At 43.1% G+C, this 24530-nt stretch overlaps 1 protein-coding gene across 4 annotated transcripts in view; it reads right to left on the bottom strand.

The window, feature by feature from the left end:
• TRIM67 (tripartite motif containing 67) overlaps positions 1-24530 on the bottom strand; it is an 80910-nt gene that overhangs the window by 34570 nt on the left and 21810 nt on the right. For all 4 annotated transcript variants that reach the window (XM_056567102.1, XM_056567104.1, XM_056567103.1 and 1 more), the window contains exons 2-4: positions 10919-11014; positions 7896-8018; positions 6672-6782 (exon numbers count right to left, since the gene is read on the bottom strand). In XM_056567102.1, the coding sequence (XP_056423077.1) occupies positions 6672-6782; positions 7896-8018; positions 10919-11014 (330 nt within the window). The remainder of the gene's footprint in view (positions 1-6671; positions 6783-7895; positions 8019-10918; positions 11015-24530) is intronic.

Genomic DNA, 24530 nt, shown 5'->3' with positions numbered 1-24530 from the left:
TGGAGACAAAAAAAAATCCAGCTGCGGCAGGAGAGGAGGACATGCGGATAAACCCCTTTTTTAAGTTCTCCTGGATGTACTCCGACATGGCTTGGGTTTCCGGAGCAGACAGAGGATAGATTCTGCCCTGGGGTGGAGTAGTACCGGGAGGAGGTCAATAGGACAGTCATAAGGCCTGTGAGGAGGCAAAGTCTCTGCTTGTTTTTTGCAAAAAACATCAGCATAGTCCAGATAGGCCTTAGGAAGACCAGATACCGGGGGAACAACAGGGTCACGACTGTGTGTACTGGGAGCCGGTTTAAGACAGTCCTTGTGGCAAGAAGTACCCCAGTTCTTGATTTCCCCTGTGGTCCAATCAAGGGTTGGGGAATGGCGTTGAAGCCACGGTAATCCAAGAAGAATTTCTGAAGTGCAGTTAGAGAGGACCAAAAATTAAATTTTTTCGTGATGGGGTCCGATGCACATTAGGAGAGGTTCCGTGCGGTAACGCACGGTACAGTCCAATCTTTCATTGTTAACAGAGTTGATGTAGAGGGGTCTGGCGAGACTGGTCACCGGGATGTTGAACCTGTTGATGAGAGAGGCCAAAATAAAATTTCCTGCAGATCCGGAATCCAAGAAGGCCATGGCAGAGAAGGAGAAGGTAGAAGAAGACATCCGCACAGGCACAGTAAGGCGTGGAGAAGCAGAGTTCACATCAAGAGCTGTCTCACCTTTGTGCGGAGTCAGCGTGCGTCTTTCCTGGCGAGGAGGACGGATAGGACAATCCTTCAAGAAATGTTCGGTACCAGCACAGTACAGGCAAAGGTTCTCCATGCGGCGTCGTGTCCTCTCTTGAGGTGTCAAGCGCGACCGGTCAACTTGCATAGCCTCCACGGCGGGAGGCACAGGAACGGATTGCAGAGGACCAGAGGAGAGAGGAGCCGGGGAGAGAAACCGCCTCGTGCGAACAAAGTCCATATCCTGGCGGAGCTCCTGACGCCTTTCGGAAAAACGCATGTCAATGCGGGTGGCAAGATGAATAAGTTCATGCAGGTTAGCAGGAATTTCTCGTGCGGCCAGCACATCTTTAATGTTACTGGATAGGCCTTTTTTTAAAGGTCGCGCAGAGGGCCTCGTTATTCCAGGATAATTCGGAGGCAAGAGTACGGAATTGGATGGCGTACTCGCCAACAGAAGAAATACCCTGGACCAGGTTCAGCAGGGCAGTCTCGGCAGAAGAGGCTCGGGCAGGTTCCTCAAAGACACTTCGAATCTCCGTGAAGAAGGAGTGTACAGAGGCAGTGACAGGGTCATTGCAGTCCCAGAGCAGTGTGCCCCATGACAGGGCTTTCCCAGACAGAAGGCTGATTACGAAAGCCACCTTAGACCTTTCAGTTGGAAACTGGTCCGACATCATCTCCAAATGCAGGGAACATTGCGAAAGAAAACCACGGCAAAACTTAGAGTCCCCATCAAATTTATCCGGCAAGGATAATTGGAGGCTGGAAGCGGCCACTCGCTGCAGAGGAGGTGCAGGAGCTGGCGGAGGAGATGATTGCTGAAGCTGTGGTAGAAGCTGCTGTAGCATCACGGTCAGTTGAGACAGCTGGTAGCCTTGTTGCGCTATCTGTTGCGACTGCTTGGAGACCACCGTGGTGAGGTCGGCGACAACTGGCAGCGGGACCTCAGCGGGATCCATGGCCGGATCTACTGTCACGATTCGGCTGGCTGGAGGTGGATCCTCTGTGCCAGAGAGGGATTGGCGTGGACCGTGTCGGTGGACCGGTTCTAAGATGCTACTGGTATTCACCAGAGCCCGCCGCAAAGCGGGATGGTCTTGCAGCGGCGGTAGCAACCAGGTCGTATCCACCGGCAACGGCTCAACCTCTCTGACTGCTGAGATAAGCGCGGTACAAGGGAGTAGACAAGAGCAAGGTCTGACGTAGCAGAAGGTCAGGGCAGGCAGCAAGGATCGTAGTCAGGGGCAATGGCAGGAGGTCTGGAACACAGGCTAGGAACACACAAGGAAACGCTTTCACTGGCACAATGGCAACAAGATCCGGTGAGGGAGTGCAAGGGAAGTGATGTATAAGTAGGGAGTGCACAGGTGATGATACTGATTAGGCCTGCTGCGCCAATCAGTGGCGCAGTGGCCCTTTAAATTTCAGAGACCCGGCGTGCGCGCGCCCTAAGGAGCGGGGCCGCGCGCGCCGGAACAACACAGACGGGGAAGGGGTCAGGTACGGGAGCCGGGATGCGCATCGCGAGCGGGCGCATCCCGCGTCGCGAATCGCATCCCGGCTGGGAGTAATATCGCAGCGCACCCGGTCAGCAGGTCTGACCGGGGCGCTGCGAATGAGAGGACGCTGCGAGCGCTCCGGGGAGGAGCGGGGACCCGGAGCGCTCGGCGTAACAGAAGTGACTGGAGCAGAAGATGACGCAGCACCAGATAAGGGGATTATATTATTGGTCCATGACCCAGGTGAATACTTTCCTTTCAGTGAGATCTGCCATCAATCTAAGGGTGCATTAACACCACGTTTTTGCAATACAGTTCCCGTATCAGGTTTTTGATGAAAAACAGATTCCTCAAAACCGGACAAAACTGTATCAAAACGTGTGTACAAATTTTAACCCGTATATGGTTAAAAACCGTATAAAGTTTGAAAAATCATGTCCGGTTGCATCCGTTTAAAAAAAAAAAAAAAGTATAAGTTTTTAACTTTTCACTCCATTATGAATAAAGTTTCACTTGTTTGATTGAAATTCCAAGACAAAAAACTACGCAAAGTCAAAAACCGTATGGTGTAAACCAGATGGAACCACACGCACATACGGTTCTGCACGATTCCCATTTACTCCCATGTTGAAAAAAAAGGTATACGGTTTAATACGGTTTTTCACTCTGACCAAAAACCGTGGTAGGCTACGGTTTTGGGTACAGGAAAAAAAAACGGACAAAACCGTACAAGACGCAAAACGGATGCAACCGGATGCATCGTTTGAAATACAGTTTTCAATACGGTTCCATAAGGTTTCATATTGAAAACATATACGGGAACTGTATTGCAAAAACGTGGTGTGAATGCACTCTAATACATAGGGCAATATATGGGTCAACTGTCCCTTGGTTGCAAATGTCAGCTCTATACACTTCAGGATTTGTCCCACTATATCTCTCACAGTCACATCATCAATAAGCACCAGTGACCTAGTTCCATTGGCAGCCATACATGTCCATGTCTAAACGCCGTCTCCACTGTATTTGACAGGTGACATGATACGCTTTAGATCATAAACCATTTTATTCTTCAGACAGTTCTCTCCCTATCATTCTGGTACAATTTAATCTTGGTTTCATTTTGCTAAAGAATCTTGCAGAATTGGGCAATTTTTATTTTTGGCAAAGTTGTATCTGTCTTTCTGTTCATAAAATGGTTGTCTCACCTTGCTGCTTCATTTTTTGGCCAGCTACTGCGGTCTGCTGCTGTAGGACATGGTCGGAAAACTCAAAAGTAGTCTAGGCAGGGAAGCTACGCTATTTGTGCAACTTCCAATGACTATAATAGAAGCCAAGTAAATGGTGTAGCTCCGTGAGCAAAAGAAGGCCATAAAACTAAAGTAGCTAGGTAAAATATCACCTTAAAGAGTACCTATCATCAAATTTTTTTTGATATGTTAGAGCTGATTGTATATAGAACAACTTTGTAATTGGATTTAATAAAAAAAAAAAATGCTTCCTTTTATGTGTATTTTCATTTTGAAAATGTGGCCACTAGGGATCTCTCTAGGAGTCCCTGGCCGCAAGCTTTATCATTGATTTTGGACTTAGCCGGCCTGGCAGTGAGTCCGAAATCGCAGTGCTGGCTGAACACGTGACCAACTCAGCGCAGCTCCCCGCCTGTCAATCAGATATGCGGGAGTGCTGTGCTCACAAACAGGGCAGTGTAGACTGAGGATAAGCGGCGCTCTGAACACTGAGGACAAGTGGCGCTCTGAACACTGAGGACAAGTGGCGCTCTGAACACTGAGGATAAGCGGCGCTCTGAACACTGAGGATAAGCGGCGCTCTGAACACTGAGGACAAGTGGCGCTCTGAACACTGAGGACAAGCAACGCTCTGAACACTGAGGACAAGCGGGGCTCTGTACACTGAGGACAAGCAGGGCTCTGTACACCGAGGACAAGCAGGGCTCTGTACACCGAGGACAAGCAGGGCTTTGAACACTGAGGACAAGCAGGTCTCTGTACACTGAGGACAAGCAGGGCTTTGAACACTGAGGACAAGCAGGTCTCTGTACACTGAGGACAAGCAGCGCTCCATTCACTGAGGACAAGCAGGCATCTGGGCAGTGAGGACAAGCAGCGCTCCATTCACTGAGGACAAGCAGGCATCTGGGCAGTGAGGACAAGCAGCGCTCCATTCACTGAGGACAAGCAGGCATCTGGGCAGTGAAGACAAGCAGCTGCTCCATTCACAGGACAAGCAGGTACTACCCAAGGGCGAGAATTTAGTGGAGAAAAAAAAATAGTGTATTCACTTTTTTTTGTCCGGTAAATTACTGGATCCCAGAGGGATCCTATTCAAGTCAATGGGATCCGTTGGGACCCAGTGGTGACTAGGTGGAGTCCATTGTGCTTAAACCCCTTTTGGGGCCATTCGGCAGGAAAAAAAAGAGTCAAACCGACCCCGAAAGGGACAGATCACAACAGCAATGTAAACCAAGCCTTTTGCTAATTTTTGGTCACATCATATCCCAGAAAAAAATTTAATAAAAATTTACAAAAAAGTTACATATAGGCAACTACAGAGGAAGTTCTTTTCTTTTTGAATTTCCTTTCTGTCTGACCACAGTGCTGACACCTCTGTTCATGTCAGAAACTGTCCAGAGCAGGATAGGTTAGTTTTGGGGATTTGCTCCTACTCTGGACAGTTCTGACATTGACAGAGGTGTCGGCAAAGAGCACTGTGGTCAGACAGAAAGGAAATTCAAAAAGAAAAGAACTTCCTCTGGAACATACAGCTGCTGATAAGTACTGGAAAGATTAAGATTTTTTTTAAATACAAGTAATTTACAAATCTAACTTTCTGGCACCAGTTGATTTAAAAAAAATGTTTACCAGTGGAGTAGCCCTAACAACATGGCCTATTTGGGCTTTATGGACCAAGACCAATTTTTTAAATTTCACCTGTCTTATCTGCTTATAACTTTGGGGCTTTATCCGATTCTGAGATTGTTTTTCGTGACACATTTACTTTATGTCAGTGGTAATTTTTGGTCAATATCTTCAGCTATCATTTATGAAATACTCAAAAATGTGTCCAAAATGTAGAAAAATTAGCAATTTTCGAAATTTGACATTCTGGCTAGGTTTCCACACAGGTTTTTTTCAGGCGTGTTTTTTTTTTTTTTTTTTTAAACTGCCACTGCAGCTTTTGAGCCAAAGCTAGAGATGTATTCAAAAGGAATGGGAAATGTAAAGGAAGGACTTATACTTCTCTTTCCTTTAGGATCCACTTTGGCCCAAAAATTGCAGTGGCAGTTTTCATTAAAAAATCCAGAAAAATACCTGTGTGGAAAGCTAGCCTCTCTGCTTTGAAGAAAGATTGTCAGTACACATAAATTATCTAATAATTTACATTTACAATATGTCAGCTTTATGTTGGCATCATTTGGTAAATGTTCTTCTAATTTTTAAGACATCAGAGGGATTAGAAGCATTGCAGCAAATTTTGAAATTTTCATGAGAATTTCCAAAATTAATCTTTTAAGGAACCAGTTCATTTCTGAAGTTGATTTGAGAGACCTGCATATTAGGAAATCCCCTAATATCCCCCCAATTAAAAAATTGCACCCCTCAAAAAATTCACAGTAGGATTTATAAACCTTGTTAACCCTTTAGGTGGTATACAGAAATTAAGACAAAGTAGAGATAAAATTTTAAAAATTCTCTACTTTGTCTTAATTTCTGTATACCACCTAAAGGGTTATCAAGGTTTATGCCGACAGGTATTTTTCCACAGTATTTACTAATGTTTTCCTATGTTTTGCTTTTTTTTTCTGTATACCACCTAAAGGGTTAACAAGGTTTGTACCGACAGGTATTTTTCCACAGTATTTACTAATGTTTTCCTATGTTTTGCTTTTTTTTTCTGTATACCACCTAAAGGGTTAACAAGGTTTGTACCGACAGGTATTTTTCCACAGTATTTACTAATGTTTTCCTATGTTTTGCTTTTTTTTTCTGTATACCACCTAAAGGGTTAACAAGGTTTATACCGACAGGTATTTTTCCACAGTATTTACTAATGTTTTCCTATGTTTTTCTTTTCTTTTTTTTTTTTTTTTTTTTTTTTTTTTTTTTTTTTTTTTTTTTTTACACATGCTCTGAAGTGTTGGGTTTTCCGGAGATCAAATCCACCACATTTTATGTGGAAACATTTGAAAATTTGTAGGTTTCTCTAGAATTTTTTTTTAAACATGCCCCTTTTTCCTGATGGCCACGCCCCTTTTGTAGTTTTTTTTTTTTTTTAGAGTAACGTAGGGCTTTTTGGATTTTTTGTGTGAAATTCTGGTGTGACACAAAAAACCCTACAAAATCTACTCAGAAAAGCCTTAGTAAATGAGGCCCACAGTATAATGCAATACAGCACATTGAATAGCATGTATTGGGTTGCATGCTTGTACCTGTAAAAAGCCAGAGGGATCATTTTCTTTGATTACTTCAAGGCAATATTCCATTAGCCCTGTTGACTGGCGTAGTTTCAATGTACAGTGATTTATCTGGTCCCATACAACCTAAAAATAAAGCTGCACATTTTAGATAATCCCCTTAGGTAAGGGTTAGGATATCTTTCTGATGTAACTATATACAGTGGTTACAGCCTGCTGTCTTAGGAAGAAACCTTGTTGTTTCAGTGTCGTGTGCCTGTTGGAGACTGAACAAGTCATGTTTTCTGACTTCACGTGTACCTTGCACCTTTACCACTCGAGACATTACTCTAGAGATCATTACCATTAGAGATCATTATTTTAAAACAAGGTCACTCATAGACTATCTATTGGTGTATGATCAATTACCTTAACATGGATAATCAAAAAGGTTAGGAGAGAAGATCACTGTCTGGTGCAAACAAGTAAAAGTATACGCAAAGATAGCAAAAGTACTAAATGTTACTAGAGGTGCCGTTGGGTGCATAGTTTTTGAAGAGTATTTTCCATATGGGCAAGTAATCCCCTATCCACAGGACAGGGGACAACTTGTGAATTGGTGGGGTTCCAACCACTGGGACCCCCGCCAATCCCCAGAATTAAGTAATAAGGAAGCCCCGAATGAATGGAGCAGACCATGCAATCCCAGCCACCTCTTCATTCATCCCCTTGGGCTTTCTGATCGTTGCCCAGTACTGTTCAGAACGCCCATAGAGGTTGAATGGAGCAGTGGTCACACATGTGTGGCTTGCTAAGTTTCTTCAGGGCTGCATTGATACCAAGTTCTGGTGATGGGTAGGGGACCCTTTGGTTGGAACCCCACCAATCCACATGTTATCCCCTCTTCTGGGGATAACTTGCCCAGGTAGAAAAATTCCTTTGAGTTTTAATACAAATAAAATCTTTTACAAATCTAACTTAATCTAACCCATTGACTGGCTAAGTGGACATTTCTTGCAGGGACAGCAATTGGAACTGGTAGATGTCAGAAGCTGTGAGGTGTATTATCTGTATGCCTAGATAATAAAATATTTTTTTGCAGGGAAAACCTATTTAATATATATATCTATATCCCAGCAAACAAAGCATTGAAGCAGTATAACCTTTTATATGAACAGAATTATTGTTGTAAACACTTTTACTGTTACTTCAAATGCTTTTTCCTTGACATTGTTCCCAGCTTGTATATAGCCCTTTCACCTTGAATTTATGTTCTCGTTCCTTTGTGACTTTGGTGAGCAACTTTGCCTTTTGACGATTTAATGCATCCACGAGAGCATCACATTGAGCAACCAAGCATGCTTCATACTCCAGTCCATTTTCCTAAAATGAGTCAATCATGTGTGAGGTGTTAACTAAATAGAAAAAACTCCCAAATTTTTCTTTACAAAAATGTTCTTTTAAATTGTACATTAACCATGTAACATGGTTTATATATATATATATATTTATATTAAATCCATTCATAAGCTATTATCTCCACAATTGATTATCAACCCAATGAAAATACTTAGCCCTGTATATCGGGTAACAATCACATTGAGATATATAGAACTAACCAGATAATAAGACAGGAAATACTATAAATTACTATAAAAACAACTAACTTTCTTGCAGATTTATGAATTACTTTCCATCATTATACCACTTACAATGCAGTGATATTTTCTCCCTTATAGCTGAAATAGCATAATTGTTATTGCTATTGCTATGTCTCTCAACCTCCCCATACACATGAACTTTCATTTCGGCCAAATGTTCATACTTTTTCCATGAGGAGGGATAAGCCACAGCCAGACTACTCTAGCACCAGCTTATCCCTTCCAGAATAATAAAGGTGTAATATATAAACGAGAAAAAACAACAGGAGGTGCGCCCCTAGTGAGGACCGTTTGACTATGATGAAAGAGTTAACGCAAAGATGGGTTCTTACCCCTAGGTGTTGCGCTCAGAGCACAACACCTACAGTAGCGTCTATGTGCAGAAAATCGAGGGAAACTGCTGCCACGAGGAACAACCCGGTGTGACGTCCGTCAGTCCGGTGGATAGCAATGAAGATAAATATGTAGACAGAGAGGAACTTGTCTACATATTTATCTTCAGAATAATAAAGGTGAGCACTTTGAAAATACAATTTACTTGACCCTTCTCCCCAATGACACCTTACACAGTCAGTCAAATCCACCGAAGGCAGCTAGTTTGGCTGATTTTAGTCTAAGGTGTATTGGCAAACTTACTGACTTCACCAGGACTGTCAAACTGTCTAAAATATATTGGGGGCCTCCTAACTGATGATGTCGGAGAGAAAAGGGTCAAGCACATTGGATTTCAACTGCCCAGATATTTTTTCCCCTCAGAGAAATAAGCCACCACCTAAACTGTCTGGCCACAGCTTGCCCCTCTTTTCCCCACTGTTTGGCCAAGCAAAATGTTCATGTGAAGATAGTTGTTAGCTAAACAAACATTCAGCTGACAGCTATCGAAGGTGTATAACCACCTTCAAGGGGAACTCTGTTGGAAAACAATTTTTATCAAATGGTGCTAGAAAGTTAAACAGATTTCTAAATTTCTTTTAAAAATATACTAAAAAATCTTAATCCTTCCAGTACTTATCAGCTACTGTATGTTCCCCAGGAAGTTGTATAGTTCTTTTCAGTCTGACCACAATGCTCTCACCTCTGTCTTTGTCAGGAACTGTCCAGAGTAGTAGTAAATCCCCATAGCAAACCTATCCTGCACTGGACAGTTTCTGGCACGGACAGAGGTGTCAGCAGAGAGCACTGTGGTCAGACTGAAAAGAACTTCATAACTCCCTCTGGACCATACAGCAGCTGATAAGTACTGAAAGGATTAAGATTTTTAACATAAGTCATTCACAAATCTGGTAAACTTTCTAGCACCAGTTGATTTGAAAAAAATTGCTTTCCGCTGGAGTACCCCTTTAACATGGAGGAGATATTTCAAGTCTCTGGCATAACAGGCAAGTCTCTAGCAAAGGTTGTTAGTCTTTATAAGAAGAGGTCTACCATGTATAAAGATGCCTAAAATCAAGCAGTATATGACTTAGAAATAGTGTACAGTAGGTATAATGCCAGCACCCCTGTTTACATGAAACATTTCCAACAATGTACTAGCACTATGTATCAGGGGGCTACTTTGATGGTACTATTATTGGGTTGTTCTAGTTCTATTAATGGATGCACATTGGCTTTCACTATGGGATCATAGCCAGGACTTGTGGTGGGGGCTTATATAAATAAAACAGAAGGTCAAAGGAGGAAACAATATGGAAAGAATGTGGAGCGTCCTCATCATCCAAACATTTACACCCTCCATGACATCCCTACACCCCTTGCATCTGTACAGGAGTTGTCCTAAAGGGAGAACCCCTTTAATAAGTACATTTTCTCACTAAAGGCCTTCCTACCAAAAGAATTACATGGTGCCCATCTTTCAAGAATGCAATTCCTCAAAAAATGTATGAACATCTCTCACACTGCAGCATATGAAATATTATAATTCAGAGATCAGTAGATAAAGCGAATAATCTGTCCTCTTGCCCTGGTACTATGCAAGTGGACCTTCTCAAGGGTAGATGGGATAGCCATGAAGCTGCACATAGCCACCTCTCCATTTATTCTCCTTGGCAAGAGTTTGTACAATGTTTTTAAAGGGGTACTCCGGCGCTTAGACATCTTATCCCCTATCCCCGGGTCTGATTACCGGCGACCACGGGGCCTGCGGCGTGTGATATCACGCCTCCGCCCTGTGTGACGTCACGCTCCGCCCCTCAATGCAAGCCTATGGGAGGGGGCGTGACAGCTGTCACGCCCCCTCCCATAGGCTTGCATTGAGGGGCGGAGCGTGACGTCACACGGGGGCGTGATATCACACGCTGCCTGCCCTGTGGTCGCCGGTTATCAGACCCGGAGCGAAAATTCTCTGGGGACTGATTTTAACTGGGGTGCTGCATGCAAGATCACGGGGGTTCCCAGTGGCTGGACCCCTGCGATCAGGCATCTTATCCCCTATCCTTTGGATAGGGGATAAGATGTCTAAGCACCGGAGTGCCCCTTTAAGTACAAGACATACCAGAAAATGCCACAAAGACGATACACTAGTACAACAGGTGAAAATCCACACCAGATCAGTCTTCCTTCTTACTGCGTACTGAGTCATGCCATTGTCTGGATGCACTTATTTAAGGAACTGAAGGATAATACCTGGATTTGTTGCAGTATGTTCTTTAGCTGAACCAGAAATTCTTTGGCTTCCTTTGCTTTATCGGAAACTCCACTCAAAGCCTGAGAAAGCTGTGCCTGTATAAAAAGATGGGAGAGAAGATACCAGATGTGAACATCATTTCCATCTATTAGTATTCAAGAAACTGTTTCGGCTTGATTGCTATGCCTTGCATGTAATTCTCTATTCTCAGCTCTAAGCATACAAAATGTAAGTGTCTCAATAGAAAGACATACATCCGCTCACCCGAAGTGGAATCAAACATTACCAGGTTATCTTTACAGTTCAGAACTGGAAGACCTCCTATGGGAATGAAGAGAATGATCGCAAAGTCTATCAATGGGTTGAGTAAATGGCTTTTACAGCTATTTCTTCTTATTGAAATAATCCACTATTAATAGATATATATTGCATTTCTTCTTCTAATACTTGGTTCATACAGGAATTCATTAGTATTACATTTGCAGAAAACAAATAAAATCTATTAAATAAAGAGGAACTGTGGTAAAAAGTCAGATATTGCAAATCTATAGACAGGTGATCACATACCCAATTATGGTATGGTGATGCCCCCCCCCCCCCCCCCCTGTTCCAGAGATGTGTGCGGCATGTGTGCATACTTAGTGGCCAGAATACATGCCATAGTTATTAGATATACATTCAGATGGGCAAAATAACCCTACATCTCCAGAATATTCCCTTGTCTGTCAGTATCTCACTTTTTACAAAGATGAAAATAATTCATATGTTATATATATATATATATATATATATATATATATATATATATATATATTAGAGGTGCACCGAAATGGAAATTTCAGAACCGAAACGAAACCGAAATAAAAAAAAATGTCCGTTCGAAACCGATACCGAAAAATGACTTCTCCCCGTCTTCTGATAAAATGCAGCGCTCCGCTCATTAGATTCCCCCACATTAGATTGCCAGCTCCCCCACATTAGGTCGGGAGTTCCCCCACATTAATAGGCAGCTCCCCCCACAATAGTAGGCAGTTCCCCCCACAATAGTAGGCAGCTCCCTAACATTAGGTCAGCATTTCCCCCACAATAGTAGGCAGGTTCCCCACAATATTAGGCAGCACCCCCCCACAATATTAGGCAGCTCCCCCCAACAATATTAGGCAGCTCCCCCCACAATATTAGGCAGCTCCCCCCACAATATTAGGCAGCTCCCCCCACAATATTAGGCAGCTCCCCCCCACAATATTAGGCAGCTCCCCTCCACAATATTAGGCAGCTCCCCCCCACAATATTAGGCAGCTCCCCCCACATTTGTAGGCAGCTCCCCCCCAACAACATTAGGCAGCTCTCCCCCACATTTGTAGGCAGCTGCCCCCCAACAATATTAGGCAGCTCCCCCCCACAATATTAGGCAGCTCCCCCACATTTGTAGGCAGCTCCCCCCCCCCACGTTAGGTCAGCAGTTCCCCCACAATATTAGGCAGCTCCCCCCACAATATTAGGCAGCTCCCCCCCACAATATTAGGCAGCTCCCCCCACATTTGTAGGCAGCTCCCCCCCCAACAATATTAGGCAGCTCCCCCTAGATTTGTAGGCAGCTCCCCCCACATTAGGTCAGCAGTTCCCCCACAATAGTAGGCAGCTCCCCCCACCCCTCAGACATACAGCTTCCATCCATATACAGTGTATGGCTGGAGGCTGTATGTCTGTACTGCTGCCCCCACAGTGTTCCGGTCACCGCTCCTCCTGCCCGGGGTCACATCTACTGCTATGGCCTATGGACCATAGCAGTAGGTGCCGGGACTGGAGGAGCGGTGACCGGAACACTGAAGAAGATGACGCGGTCACTTACCAGGCCCCGGCCAGCGTGCGTTCTCCTGCGACGATCATGCGGTCCTCCTACGTCTCTATGGTTGTACGCACGGGACGTCAGTGACGTCCCGTGCGTACGACCATAGAGGCGGAGAAGCGAGGGACCGAAGGAGGATCGCAGGAGGACGCCGGGGAATGGTGAGTGACTGGCGGACATCCTTATGTCCCGAAAAGATTTTTCGGGACACAGGGATGTCCGGGATAGGAATACTTCTTTTTATGTGCCCGGGGCGGCTCCCGTGTGTGGCTGCAGGCACAGAGCATATAAAGACTAATACTGTATACTAAAAACCAGGGGGCCTCCAGCTGTTGTGAAACTACAACTCCCAGCATGCCCGGACAGACTTTGCAGGTCCGGGCATGCTGGGAGTTGTAGTTTCACAACAGCTGGAGGCCCCCTGGTTTTTAGTATACACTATTAGTTTTTATATGCGCTGGCCGGCCCCCACCTGCAGCCACACACAGGAGCCGGCCCGGGCACATAAAAAGAAGTATTCCCATCCCGGAGAGCGCGCCCCCCCCCCCCAGATGTTGCGCCCGGCCCCCCCTGCACCCCCCACGAGTGCCTAGTGTTTGCAACTTGTGCTGTGGGCGGGCAGGGGAGGTGGGTCATTATCGGCACATTTTTTGTTGTTTCGGCATTTCCCCGAAACAGCTATTTTCGGCCGATATGAATCGGCTGCCGATATATCGGTGCATCCCTAATATATATATATATATATAACTCAATGTGTGTGTATTTAAGTATGTATATATGTATGTTTGTATGTTCCAGAATCACTTCCAAAAGGTTAAATGGGCAATGTCAGATATTAAAACTTTTTCTATGTTGTACATCTTGGCAAAACAATAGTTTTTTCTAATAAACTTAAAAAAAAATTCAAATTTTATTAAAGAAAACTGCCATGGAAAATCCCATCCACTAGGGGTCCCTATACCTCCCTGGGACACTGATGAGTCCCACAGCAGGATGAGCATGTCCTAGGGTCATGAGCATGAAACGGCTAATTGACAAGGCTGGAGGAACACAGGAGCCACATCCCTCCAGCATGCCCCACCCCATCTTGAAAAGCCACACCCACCATTTAAGCTACACTGCTTTTATTTTCTACCCTTTTTTGTGCATTGGTCCAGCTTGCAAATCACGCCCATTCCCAAAAAGCCTGAGGATGGCATATGAGGATGAGATATGAGGTTGGGATATGAGGACGGGATATGAGGACGGGATATGAGGTAGGAATATGAGGACAGGAAATGAGGTCAGGTTATGAGGTCAGAAAAAGGGATGGGATGTGAGGTCGGAATACGAAGATGGGATATGAGGTAGGACTATGAGGACAGGAAATGAGGTCAGGTTATGAGGTCAGAAAAAGGGATGGGATGTGAGGTCGGAATACGAAGATGGGATATGAGGTAGGACTATGAGGACAGGAAATGAGGTCAGGTTATGAGGTCAGAAAAAGGGATGGGATGTGAGGTCGGAATACGAAGATGGGATATGAGGTAGGAATATGAGGACAGGAAATGAGGTCAGGTTATGAGGTCAGAAAAAGGGATGGGATGTGAGGTCGGAATACGAAGATGGGATATGAGGACAGGATATGTGGTCGGGATATGAGAACAATATATGAGGACGGGATATGACAAAAGGATATAGAAGCAGGATATGATGGGATATGAGGACAGTATATGCTTTTCCTCCCCCACAAGGATTAGGTAGGAAAAAATGGGCAAGGCCGGGTACTCAGCTTATATATAATGTATAAGATATGTTTAAACAGGGCTTCTAAAGTCTTTATTTTTCAGAGTAACAAAATGTAAGCCTTTACACTCACCCCAAATTATAAAATATATCCTGCTTGTCCAAACACTACCTCACTTACATCTTCCCTATGTACACAGGTGACTACCAGCCATACAGCATACAGTGATGCGCTTCTGATGCGCTTTAGGAACAACCTATACGAAGCAGGGTGTGGTTACTATCCTCCGGCAGAGCCTTATTTAATCAGTTGTCGTTCTCGGCGTATGGCCACCACTTCTCTCTTAGATGCCCACCACCGTCAGGGGATGCTAATATGACAGGACACATCTTTGTTTCATCCTCTCCTGATGATATGTGATTGAACAAAAAGCACTGAGATGGAGATATCTGGACATCTGAAGCATACGTATCAGACCTAATAATGTTATTCTGGATGGGTTAGACAGGTGTCTAATTCATCTCTTGTAGTATACACCCTTTGGGGAAATACGCTGTGATGTTGTTTTATCTTGTGTTGCTCTTATTACTGTGTTATGTTTAATGCTGCCCTCTAGGAGCTGCCTCCTCCTGCCTGCTGTTCCTGCCCCGAGTCACCTGCTGAGCTACTGGGCATAGGGTATTAGCTATCAGGTCTGCTTTCTATGTATACTGTTTATTTTATTTAGTACCTATTGTGTTATTTGGTGTATTGGTCATACGCATTGTGTGTGTTGGAAGTGTTTTTCCAGTTGGCTTTTTGTTGTATTCCTTTGTTGTTGTTTATTGGAGGTTGTCACCTCTCGTTTAAGGTTAACTATAAAAGGTATATATTAGTCTTATTTCTGTGATTTACTACCAGCCACCCAACAAAATAGTCACTTTTGAGGCTTAAGACCTAAAGACTTCAACTCCCTTGCCTACAGGCTGAGTTACACTTTCTTTAAAAGTCCAGTAACCAGCTGTCTTCAGCATCTGTGCTGATTTTGGACCACACTAAACACATGAACTGGCCAGGAAGGGAATGGAATACCCCACTACCAACTGCCTTTTATTTCACAAAAATACAGGCCCAAAAATTGATTTTACCAAACGTTCCATAGCAGCTATTGTCTGCAAGGGATTTCACATTATCCTGGATTTCCATATCTCTTCCACCATTCCCTGGAAAAGGTATGCGCTTCCTGACACCTGGTAGATATGTATGAAAGGTACATGAAAGGTACATGAAATACAGCGATTCCTGACCACTATTCCTGGCACTGTCTCATTATATATATTCCCGAATTGTTTCATTATTTGCAGTAATAAATTTTTTCTCTAATTAAAGGGGTATGCCACTGGAAAACAATTTCTTTTAAATTAACTGGTGCCAGAAAGTTAAACAGATCTGTAAATTACCCCTAGACTAGGGGTATGATTCTCGCTTTATGTGATACACTTCCTTTTGTGAGCAGCAGTGTCTGTTTTTACTCACGGGACTGCTTGCTTGATGGTGGCAGCGGGAAGAGGGATACTCCCCCCACTGCACATACCCAGGTACTGATCGCTGTACCTAGTTTTTGTTTTCTCTGGCACTATATTTTATTATATTAACATTAAGCGTTATGTTTTAAGCTACTCAAGTTTACAAATTTTATCTACACATTGCCTTGAAGTCACATGGTTTACAGACATTTCCTTGTGTGTTCACTTGATTCTTTGTAGCTAAATCAGTCCACAATATGTAAAAATGGAGATGACATATATATATATATATATATATATATATATATACACACATATATATATACATATATATATATGTGTGTGTGTGTGTGTTTGTGTGTATAGACACCATAGCACTACAGTTGTGCTAGTTATGAAAACAAAATCTCAATCTGTTCTTGTATTTTAACCATTTAAAACTGAACTTTTTTGGGACACAGATGTGAATTCTGGTTGTCAGAACACAAAAGAATTTGCTCTTTGAGGAGGTGGATGGAAGAGGAGAAGAACGTTTCTCTAATTATTATGTGTTATCCTATATACACTGTTATTTAACTCAGCCTGTGACCTTTAGTGTGAAGAAATAATGTGCACTAATAACATATTTATTTAAGGGGTACTTCGGTGGAAAACTTTTTTTTTTTTAAATCAACTGGTGCCAGAAAGTTAAACAGATTTGTAAATTACTTCTATTAAAAGAAGAAATTATTTTCTTTTTGGAACACAGAGCTCTCTGCTGAATCACGAGCACAGTGCTCTCTGCTGACATCTCTGTCCATTTTAAGAACTGGCCAGAGTAGGAGAAAATCCCCATAGCAAACACATGCTGCTCTGGACAGTTCCTAAAATGGACAGAGGTGTCAGCAGAGAGCACTGTGCTCGTGATGTCAGCAGAGAGCGCTGTGTTTAAAAAAGAAAATAATTTCTTCTGTAGTATTCAGCAGCTAATAAGTCCTGGAAGGATTAAGATTTTTTTTAATGGAACTAATTTACAGATCTGTTAAACTTTTTAGGCACCAGTTGATTTAACCCCTTAAGGACTCAGGGTTTTTCTGTTTTTGCACTTTCGTTTTTTTCCTCCTTACCTTTTAAAAATCATAACCCTTTCAATTTTCCACCTAAAAATCCATATTATGGCTTATTTTTTGCGTCGCCAATTCTACTTTGCAGTGAAATTAGTCATTTTACCCAAAAATGCACGGCGAAACGAAAAAAAAAAACATTGTGCGACAAAATCGAAGAAAAAACGCCATTTTGTAACTTTTGGGGGCTTCTGTTTCTACGCAGTGCATATTTCGGTAAAAATGACACTTTATCTTTATTCTGTAGGTCCATACAGTTAAAAGGATACCCTACTTATATAGGTTTAATTTTGTCGCACTTCTGGAAAAAAATCACAACTACATGCAGGAAAATTTATACGTTTAAAAATGTCATCTTCTGACCCCTATAACTTTTTTATTTTTCCACGTACAGGGCGGTATGAGGACTCATTTTTTGCACCGTCATCTGAAGTTTTTATCGGTATGATTTTTGTTTTGATTGGACTTTTTGATCACTTTTTATTCATTTTTTAATGGTAGAAAAAGTGACCAAAAATGCGCTTTTTTTGACTTTGGAATTTTTTTGCGTGTACGCCATTGACCAAGCGGTTTGATTAATGATATGTTTTTATAGTTCGGACATTTACGCACGCGGCGATACCACATATGTTTATTTATTTCATTTTTTTACACTGTTTTATTTTTTTTATGGGAAAAGGGGGGTGATTCAAACTTTTATTAGGGAAGGGGTTAAATGACCTTTATTAACACTTTTTTTTTAACTTTTTTTTTTTTGCAGTGTTATAGGTCCCATAGGGACCTATAACACTGCACACACTGATCTTTTACACAGATCAGAGGCATGTATTAACACGCCTGTGATCAGTGTTATCCGCGCTTGACTGCTCCTGCCTGGATCTCAGGCACGGAGCAGTCATTCGCCGATCGGACACCGAGGAGGCAGGTAAGGGCCCTCCCGGTGTCCTGTAAGCTGTTCGGGATTTCACCGCGGCGGTCCCGAACAGCCCGACTGAGCAGCCGGGTCACTTTCACTTTCACTTTAGAAGCGGCGGTCAGCTTTGACTGCCGTTTCTAAAGGGTTAATACCGCACATCGCCGCGATCGGCGATGTGTGGTATTAGCCGTGGGTCCCGGCCGTTGATGAGCGCCAGGACCGACGCGATATGATGCGGGATCGCGGCGCGATCCCGTTTCATATCGCGGGAGCCGGCGCAGGACGTAAATATACGTCCTGCGTCGTTAAGGGGTTAAAAAAAAAAGTTTTCCACCGTAGTACCCTTTAAGTAGTCACAGGTAAACTATGCATTTCAAACACATATGTCTCTACTTTTAGAGCAGAATATTTATTGTCACAACAAAAATACTATTCATGATTAAGGAAAATATAACAAAAAATTTACTTAAAATTAACTAAAAAAGGAGGATTTACAAGGTAAAAAATATTTCCTTCTGCCTCTTTTTACTGTATCCCCATCCTCAGAACACATAGAGTATCTCACATACGTGAAGTGAGTACACCCCTCACATTTGTTATTATACCTTTAGTATGTCATTTGTTATTATATCTTTAGTATGTAACTACACTAAAGACATGACATTCTGATACAATGTAAAGTAGTGAGTGCATAGCCTGTATAAGTGCTTAATGTTGTGTAACGCAACGCACAGCCAGTACACCCCTAAGTAGAAATGTCCAAATTGGGCCCAATTACCCATTTTTCCTCCCCAGTGTCATGTGAGTGTACAAGGTTTCAAATGTGAATAGGGAGCAGGTGTCTTAAAGAAGTACTCCAGTGGAAAACAATGTTCTTGAAATCAACTGGTGCCAGAAAGCTAAACAGATTTGTAAATTACTTCTATTTATAAATCTTAATCCTTCCAGTACTTATCAGCTGCTGTATGCTCCAGAGGAAGTTCTTTTCTGTTTGACCACAGTGCTCTCTGCTGACACCTCTGTCCACGTCAGGAACTGTCCAGAGCAGGATAGGTTTCACTATGGGGTATTTGCTCTTGCTCTGGACAGTTCCTGACATGGACAGTGGTGTCAGCAGAGAGCACTGTGGTCAGACAGAAAAGAAATTAAAAAAGAAAATAACTTTTTGTAGAGCATACAGCAGCTCATATGTCCTGGAAGGCTTAAGATTTTTTAATGGAAGTAATTTACAAATCTCTTTAACTTTCTGGCACCAGACAGATTGATACATTTTCTCTTCTCTTTTGTTTGTTTTACCATTATACTTTTTTAAAATAATTGTGCCCAATTTTATTTGTGAACACTGTTAAAGAGTACCCCTATAAATTCGATGTTATTGCTCTCATAAGCTCTAATACTGGCCACTGGAAGTTTAACATGGCACTTTGTGGAAAAAAAAAAAGATATAAAAAAATAATAAAGATGGCCTAGGCTATACAAAGATTGCCAAGACCCTGAACTGAGTTGCAGCACTGTGGGTAAGACCAGTGGTTTCACAGGACAAGTTTCACACCTCGCCATGGTCGACCAAAGACATTGAATGCACATGCTTTGCATCATATCCAGAGGTTGTCATTGGGAAATAGACGTATGTGTGCTGCCATCATTGCTGCAGAGGTTGGAGGGTGGGGGGGTCAGCCTGTCAGTGCTCAGACCATACACCACACACTGCATCAAATTGGTCTGCATGGCTTTCGTCCCGGAGGGAACCCTCTTCAAAAATGATGCACAAAAACCCCCCCCACAAACAGTTTGGAACCATGTCAGGTGGCCTGATAAAACCAAGATAAACTTATTTAGTTGAGATGGTGTCTAGCTATGTGGCGGCAACCAAGTGAGGAGTACAGAGTCAAGTGTGTCTTGCCTACAGTAAAGCATGGTGGTGGGAGTGTCATGGTCTTGGCCTGCAGGAGTACTGCTGGCACTGGGAAGCTACAGATTATTGAGAAAACCATGAATGCCAAGGACCCCAAACACACCTCCAGGATGACCAGTGCCTTGCTAAAGAAGCTGAGGGTAAAGGTGATGGACTGGCCAAGCGTGTCTCCAGACCTTAACCCCATTGGGCATCTGTGGGGCATCCTGAAAGAAAGGTGAGGGAGTGCAAGATCTCTCACATTCACCAGCTCTATACTGTTATCATGAAGGAGTTGAAGAGGACTTCAATGGCAACCTGTGAAGCTCTGGTAAACTCCATGTCCAAGAGGCTTAAGGCAGTGCTGGAAAATAATGGACACAATATTAACACTTTGGGCCCAATTTGGATATTTACACTTAGGGATGTACTCACTTTTGTTGCCAAGGTTTAGACATTAATGGCTGTGTGTTAAGTTATTTTGAGGGGACACAACATTAAAGGGGTTATCCGGGAATTGAAAAATAGAGGTTATTTCTTTCAAAGACTGCTCTCCATCTGTCTCCAGGTTGGGTCTGGTATTATAACTTAGCTCCATTCACTTCAATGGAACTGAGCTGTAGAACCACACCCAACCTGGAGACAGACTGGGAGTGTTTTTTGAAAAAATTTGCTCTGTTTTCCTATTCCTAGATAACCCCTTTAAACTTGTTTACAGGCTGTACACTTACTACTTTACATTGTAGCAGAGTTTCATTTCTTCTGTGTTGTCACTTGAAAAGATATAATACAATATTTACAAAAATGTGAAGGGTGTACTTACTTATGTGAGATAATTTACATACCATGAAGGAGCATGGTGAATACCACGGAGGAGCAGGGAGATGTCCCTGTTTGTCAGACAATATTGTAAGTCACAGGCACTTAAAATCTTCGAAGCCACTGCTTACCCAAAGCCAGATGTACAGCCTTATGCAGTGATATCACATGCATCATGTTGCTAACAGCACAGGCCACAGGACAGAGGCCTGAGCTATTCTATTCCTGGTGGAAACAGGATTAAAGCAGTACTCCGGCGCTTAGACATCTTATCCCCTATCCAAAGGATAGGGGATAAGATGCCTGATCGCGGGGGTCCTGCCACTTGGGACCCCCGTGATCTTGCATGCCGTACCCCGTTTAAAATCATTCCCCGAAGCGTGTTCGCTCCGGGTCTGATTACTGTCGATCAGGGGGCCGGAGCGTTGTGACATCAAGGCTCCGCCCCGTGTGACGTCACGCTTCGCCCCCCTCAATGCAAGCCTTTGGATAGGTGATAAGATGTCTAAGTGCCGGAGTACCCCTTTAAGTGAGAATTTAGTACCAAAGAAGCACTTTAACTGTGTTAGGGAACTATGTGTGAAGAACACTAAAAAGCACTATTACTGAATGGGAGTAACTAACAGGTTTCTGGGATACTAGTACTATCTGGGGCACTATCTGTTTGGCAGTATTTTGGCTATGTAACTAAAGTTCTAAGGCCACCAGGGCGACAACAGGCAGAGTATTTGGGAAAGCAGAATGATAGGGAGTTTTTGTAGATGGGTTGGTGTTGTAAAAGTGAAGCTAAAGACATCTGGTGGCTGGAAGAAGCCTTCCTGGTGGTTGGGCTAAAGAAAATGTAGAGTAAAGGACTTCAAGGTAATAGTGGTGGTATATAACAGTGTGGTGGTATTATTCTGTCACTATGCAGTGGTAATATACAGTACTAGTGTGGAAGTATTTGTTAACAGCAGAGTGATAACATCTAGACATTGTGTGTAGAAAGAGTGGTCCCACTATGGTTCTGTTCTTTAGCTCTTGTATAGTGGTACTGTATGGTAACTGCATGACTATAATACTTAGAGGCTATGGGCAAAACAGCAGACATTGCTGAGACATTTCTCCACTAACAAAAAATGCTTTTTTTTACATATTCATCCTCATGAGCACCAGCAAGTACCTATACATTTGTATGATAAGAATGTACTAAGTTAAACTTAACCAATAATTAGTATTATCTGTCTTTGTTTTGTACATAGGTTTGCTTTGCCTTTACTAGGGCTAGGAGAGTACTAACTATTGTAAGTGTTCTGGCATAGCAGCACTAGAAAAGGAATGGTAGGTTACACAGTACAATAGACTTTACAGAGTAGAGGCTGTGTTGCTGGTGTTAGGGGAGATTCTCTGCTTATCCAGCTGAAAAAAAAGCTATGAGAATGACTGGAAGTGCAGTGAACATAACATTAAGTCCAGCCAAAGCTTCATAATTCATTTAAAACATCCTTCTACACTCTATTTATCCCTATTTGCATCCCATTCTCCTACTGGCGCGCCATGCAGCGGCGCTTCAGCGCCTTTGTATGGGCTTCAGGTCACCCTCTGATCTGCCAGGAAACCCTATTACATCCTAAGGGGGCTGGCGGTGTGGGCCTATCGAATTGTCAATGCTACTACCTGGCGGCTGTGCACGCTCGTATCTTGGATCTGCTGCACAACCCCGCTTCAAAAATTTGGGTGCGCATTGCTCACAATGCTTACCCGCACTCCTTGTCAGTGCTGCCCTGGTTGTGGCCCACACCCCCGACCTCCTTTTCGAGTCTGTCATTTACGTCGGCTCAGACGTTTTCTGCACTACGCCTTTCTTCCACCTGCCCCTCTGTGGTCGATCCGGCGGGTCCCCTCTGTCCAATTACTGGTCACCCAGACTTCCCACCTGGACTCGCTCTGTGTTGCTTACTAGGAGGCTCTAAAACTAACCCTTTCTGATTTAAACATGTGCTCGCTTCAGCTGCTGAAAACTTTCAAATCTTTGTGTCCCGAGAGAGCACAGCGTTCGAGGATTCTCTATGAATACGCCCAACTGCAACACTTTTACGCGTCCGTTAAGTGGGGTCATGAATTGCATTGTAATCTGTCTTTCTTTGAACATCTCTGTCTAAATCCTTAGGTCCCCCCTAATGCCATTGGCCTTCCTTTATCGGCTACTGGTTTCGGGTTCATCCTCTGACCTGCCACCATTTTGTGCAGCTTGGCAGGAGGAACTGGATAAGCAGTTCTCTCCCACCCAATGGCAAAGATGCTTCTTCCTTACCCACAAATCAACTATAGCCTGCAAAGCCCAGGAAACCAACTATAAAGTCCTATCTCGCTGGTAAAGGGTCCCTGCCCAGCTCCACCGTTGGTATCCAACAGTCTCAGACACTTGCTGGCATTGTGGTCTCTCCGTCGGCACCATGACACAGTGGCCCGAACCTTTTGGGCCACTGTTCTGGACACCACCTGCTCAGTGACTGTAACTGCTGTCCCTAACTCCCCTGAAGCAACTCTGCTTTACATGTTTGACATGTTCCCTGCTACCTATAAGTCATTGACGGGTCACTTGCTGCAGGCGGCCAAGACTGTTATCCCATGGAAGTAGAAATCTCCTGACCCTTCCTCCATTGAGGAATGACTGGCTGAGATCGCTCATGTACAACATATGGAAGACCTGATCGTTTTGACCACTGCGAAAATTGACCCTTATAATAAGACTTGGCTGGATTGGCAGATGTTCCAATCCTCTCTTTGGTCTTTGGTCTGTGTCTTCCGTTGTCTTTTCTGTTCTATTTTGCCAGCTTACCAAGGGTGTAATATTTTAGCCTATTCCTGTTGCTTACTATTTCTTTTGCAGTCTGCTAGGCTTCATGAATAATTGCTTGGTTCTCTGTTATGACTTGTTGACTGCATGTGTTTTGCTTTGCGATTTGTTATCTAGACGGTATAAGTACCATCCCCATTATGTGCTTACTATATTATGTTTAAAACTCAATAAAACAAGAAATGAGAAAAAAAAACATCCTCCTACATCAATGATTAAAGGGGTTATCCAGGAAAAACTTTTTTTTATATATCAACTGGCTTGAGAAAGTTAAACAGATTTGTAAATTACTTCTATTAAAAAATCTCAATCCTTTCAGTACTTATGAGCTTCTGAAGTTAAGGTTGTTCTTTTCTGTCTAAGTGCACTCTGATGACACGTGTCTCGGGAAACGCCCAGTTTAGAAGCAAATCCACATAGTAAACCTCTTCTAAACTGGGCGTTTCCCGAGTGAATAAAAAGTGATCAAAAAGTCCAATCAAAACAAAAATCGTACCGATAAAAACTTCAGATCATGGCGCATAAAATGAGTCCTCATACCGCCCTGTACGTGGAAAAATAAAAAAGTTATAGGGGTCAGAAAAGGACATTTTTAAACGTATACATTTTCCTGCATGTAGTTATGATTTTTTCCAGAAGTACGACAAAATCAAACCTATATAAGTAGGATATCATTTTAACCGTATGGATCTACAGAATAATGATAAGGTGTAATTTTTACCGAAATATGCACTGCGTAGAAACGGAAGCCCCCAAAAGTTACAAAATTGCGTTTTTACTTCGATTTTGTCGCACAATGATTTTTTTTCCGTTTTCTCTCACTCTTTCATAAATCTGGGCCATGGAGATTAGCATTGTCTAGCAAAACCTTAGATTCACGATTTCCATTATCAAATAGTAGTAGACAAAACTAGCTAAGAGGATAAGGTCTAGGATTGTTTAGGATTGTTTCGGGAATGG

Source organism: Hyla sarda, chromosome 3, assembly GCF_029499605.1.
Source record: "Hyla sarda isolate aHylSar1 chromosome 3, aHylSar1.hap1, whole genome shotgun sequence".
NCBI lineage: Eukaryota > Metazoa > Chordata > Amphibia > Anura > Hylidae > Hyla > Hyla sarda.
This window is presented reverse-complemented; position numbering and strand designations above follow the sequence as displayed.